Source organism: Crocodylus porosus, unplaced genomic scaffold, assembly GCF_001723895.1.
Source record: "Crocodylus porosus isolate Cpor-Errol unplaced genomic scaffold, CroPor_comp1, whole genome shotgun sequence".
NCBI classification, from domain to species: Eukaryota; Metazoa; Chordata; order Crocodylia; family Crocodylidae; genus Crocodylus; species Crocodylus porosus.
The window spans coordinates 122438984-122442036 of record NW_017728943.1 but is presented as its reverse complement, the minus strand read 5'-3'; the positions used below and the strand labels follow the sequence as shown (position 1 = coordinate 122442036).

Sequence of the window (3053 nt, the reverse complement as noted above, 5' to 3'; positions counted from 1 at the left end):
CCGCTCCTGCCCGCGGATGAGGGCAAGCGCTGCCCGCCGCCGGCCCGCAGGAGCCGCCTGGTAGCCTGGCCCCAGGTCCCCGGCGGCGGCGCAGGTAGCAGCCGCGGGGCGCCGCCGCCGAGACCATGAGGAAATTTAACATCAGGAAGGTGCTGGACGGGCTGACCGCCGCGTCGTCCTCCTCCGCCGCCGCCGCCGCCTCCGCGCAGCAGCAGGCAGCGGCCGGGGCCCGCGACAGCGACATCGCGGAGACGCTGCAGTCCGAGCACTTCCAGCTCTGCAAGGTGAAGGCGGCCGCGGCCCGGGGGTGCGGGGCGGGGCCGGTTTCTTTCATCGCGGACCGGGTACCCCGGAGCCGCTGGGTCCTGGGTCGAGCCGGGCTCTGCAGGCTGCTCCCAGGCACGGGAAGGAGCGGCACCTGCGGGTAGCGCAGACCTCGCTGTAGCGTTTGGGCGCAGGCAGCTCCTGACGGACGCCCTGGGAGGCCCGGGAGCCTCCCGCTGCCTCTGAGAGCCTGGGCTGGAAAACGCGTTTCCCTTCCTCTGTCGAAAAGGCTGGCGCTGACTTGGCTGTAGCAGGCGGTGGTGATGTGCCAATCTGGTTGTGTGAGGGATGGGGAGAAGTTCATCGTTAGCCTCTTCCCGGTGGGTAGTAGCGTAATCATCGCCGTTGAGCTCAGCGCGCTGGAAAAAGGATGATGCAGCGAATTGATCTGCCAGCGGCACTGAGAGGAGTAAAAACCGATTTGAATATTAATACCCATTTTTATCTCCATGAAACATCCATGGCCTAGCTCGCTATGGTTGGGTTTGTGTGGGCTGCTCTGCGTTTTCCCTCCGTTTACGGCATCCTTACCATTTCATAGGTTGTCGCTAAGGGACCTGGAGATGAGAGATCAGTTTTCAGTCAAGTGGTTGTATTTACAGTTGCACTGCGAATACCTCACTGGGGGCAAAATATTAGAAGTTGTGGGACATGTCGTTAACTTCATCAAAGTAAATTGAGCCATCCACCTGAGTAGAAAATATATTTGTATTTCTGTACTCTGAAAACACTGGATTAAAATGGCATATGTGTGGTGTGTGTATTTGTGTAGCTGGAATTTCAGTGGGTGACTTACTATAAACACAAAAAAAATTGGCATTGGCCCAAACATGGTTTTATGCCTGTATAGCTGAAATCAAGTTTAGGCGACTGATACCAATACTTTCTCTTTTTCTCTTCTTATTTTTTGTCAAAAAGTCAGTCATATTATTTGGGCAGTTATCAGATTAAAATTGTGGCTAGTCAGAGTAGAAAGCTGTCCCAGTAGTGTAAGATTAAATACTTCTTTTTTCTTATTTATTTGATGGTTGGGGGGCTTTTTAAAGCTGTTGTGGGATAGAAGCTGCACTATGTTGTAGGGCCTGCTTAAAAGAAATGGGAATGGCTCTCTGAAGAACCATTTTAATAATTTATATTAAACAATTATGTAATTGTTTAATTTATGGTGCTGGCTTCATTGTCATGATTCCCAGGGAATATCTGATTTTAATTGTCAAAGCCCTGTAAACAGCCACAAACGGAAAGTGCCAGAGATCAGGGGAAAGGATAACATAAAACGGAGGAAGGGGAGTTGGTAGTGGCTTTGAAAAAAATCAAATCAAATCTTTAAAGTTTCAACAAGCATCCTTCCATACCCAAAGATGGAGAACATTTCTGGTGCAGAAATTAAGAGACTTCAGTCTAAAGTGTTGCTAGATTAGTTTGCAATTCTTTACTGAACTGCAGCTAAAAGTGAACCTGTTCTCCTAATACTGTTTTGGTTGTATTTATTTTTGGTCTGCTGCTTGACCGACCATTACTGCGCTGCTCTGACTTGTTAGACTGTACGCCATGGTTTTCCCTATCAGCCTTCAGCTTTGGCATTTGATCCTGTTCAGAAGATACTGGCCGTCGGGACTCAGACTGGAGCATTAAGGCTGTATCCTTTAATTTTGTTATAAAAGGAAATTGGTGTACTTGCGCATCAGAGGCATGTTTTGGTGCTGTTTCTGCTTTCCTTGAACAGCTATGACTATGCACTCTGGAAACAAGGTATGCCTTTTTAAGAAAGGGGAGAGTAGAAACCTTGATAGTAGTTTGGGTGGCATTTCTTTTGGCATCTAACTGAACTTATGCCAGCACTCTGATATAGCTGTCCAGTTCCCTTTATTTCAAGTCACTATATGCCTTCTGTGAAGTCTTGCTACTGTGCTGGCAGTTTAAAATAGTAAAACACAGATTAGAGTAAAGACCAGTGCTGTATAACAGAGGTGGGCAGTTATTTTGGGCAGAGGGCTGCTTACTGAGTTTTGGCAAGCCATTGAGGGCCACGTGACAGGTAGCTAGGGGCAGATAAATATACCCTAAATTTTTTTAGGAACCGTGCGGACCAGATAGAATGGCCTGGCGGGCTGCATCTGACCTGCGGGCCACATTTTGACTGCCCCTGCTATATAGGATTGTTGATGTTTTTTGGAGTTGGCTGTTTTCCAAAGGGCAATGATACATGCTGGCTCCATGTTTTCTCTCTATTAGACCTGTTTTTTAATGCCACTTTATTTCTCATTATTTTAGGGTAACCCAAAGATTCTAAGACACTTCAGGATTTGTTTCTCCCTAAAGTGTACAGTTTGTTCAGAATGGGATAGTAGATTTCACAGAAACATAGGGTTGGAAGGGACCTCCAGGGACCTCAAACCCTGTTTTGTGGTTTGAAACAACAATAAGCTTGTTCTTCTTGCTCGTTAAACAGAATTCACACTTAAACCCATTTTAAAATTATATAAAAAGTAGTTTAAATATCATTCCAAAAACGAATTGGCATTGTTTGGACTTCACTAATGGGGTTCTTGGTCAATTGAATTTGCCATTATCATGAAATGTTTTAAAGCTTTGACATTTTAAAAGCTTTAAACCATCTTGCTAGAAAAATAAAGTTAATTCTGTAAAAGCTGCAGGTAAATTTAATCTTTCTCCTTTTACTGTGATACTCCCTGGCGCTATATGCAGAGAAGTACTTTTTTTTTTTT

The 3053-nt window shown here is 46.1% G+C and overlaps 1 protein-coding gene across 5 annotated transcripts in view; it reads left to right on the top strand.

Moving 5' to 3' along the window:
- The first annotated feature begins 24 nt into the window (after window positions 1-24).
- Window positions 25-3053, top strand: part of STXBP5 (syntaxin binding protein 5) — a 204330-nt gene continuing 201301 nt past the window's right edge. For 3 of the 5 annotated variants that reach the window (XM_019550115.1, XM_019550113.1, XM_019550112.1), the window contains exons 1-2: window positions 25-284; window positions 1866-1963. In XM_019550115.1, the coding sequence (XP_019405660.1) occupies window positions 126-284; window positions 1866-1963 (257 nt within the window). In that variant the 5' untranslated portion in view covers window positions 25-125. The remainder of the gene's footprint in view (window positions 285-1865; window positions 1964-3053) is intronic. The other 2 variants (XM_019550116.1, XM_019550114.1) reach the window with 1 other exon arrangement.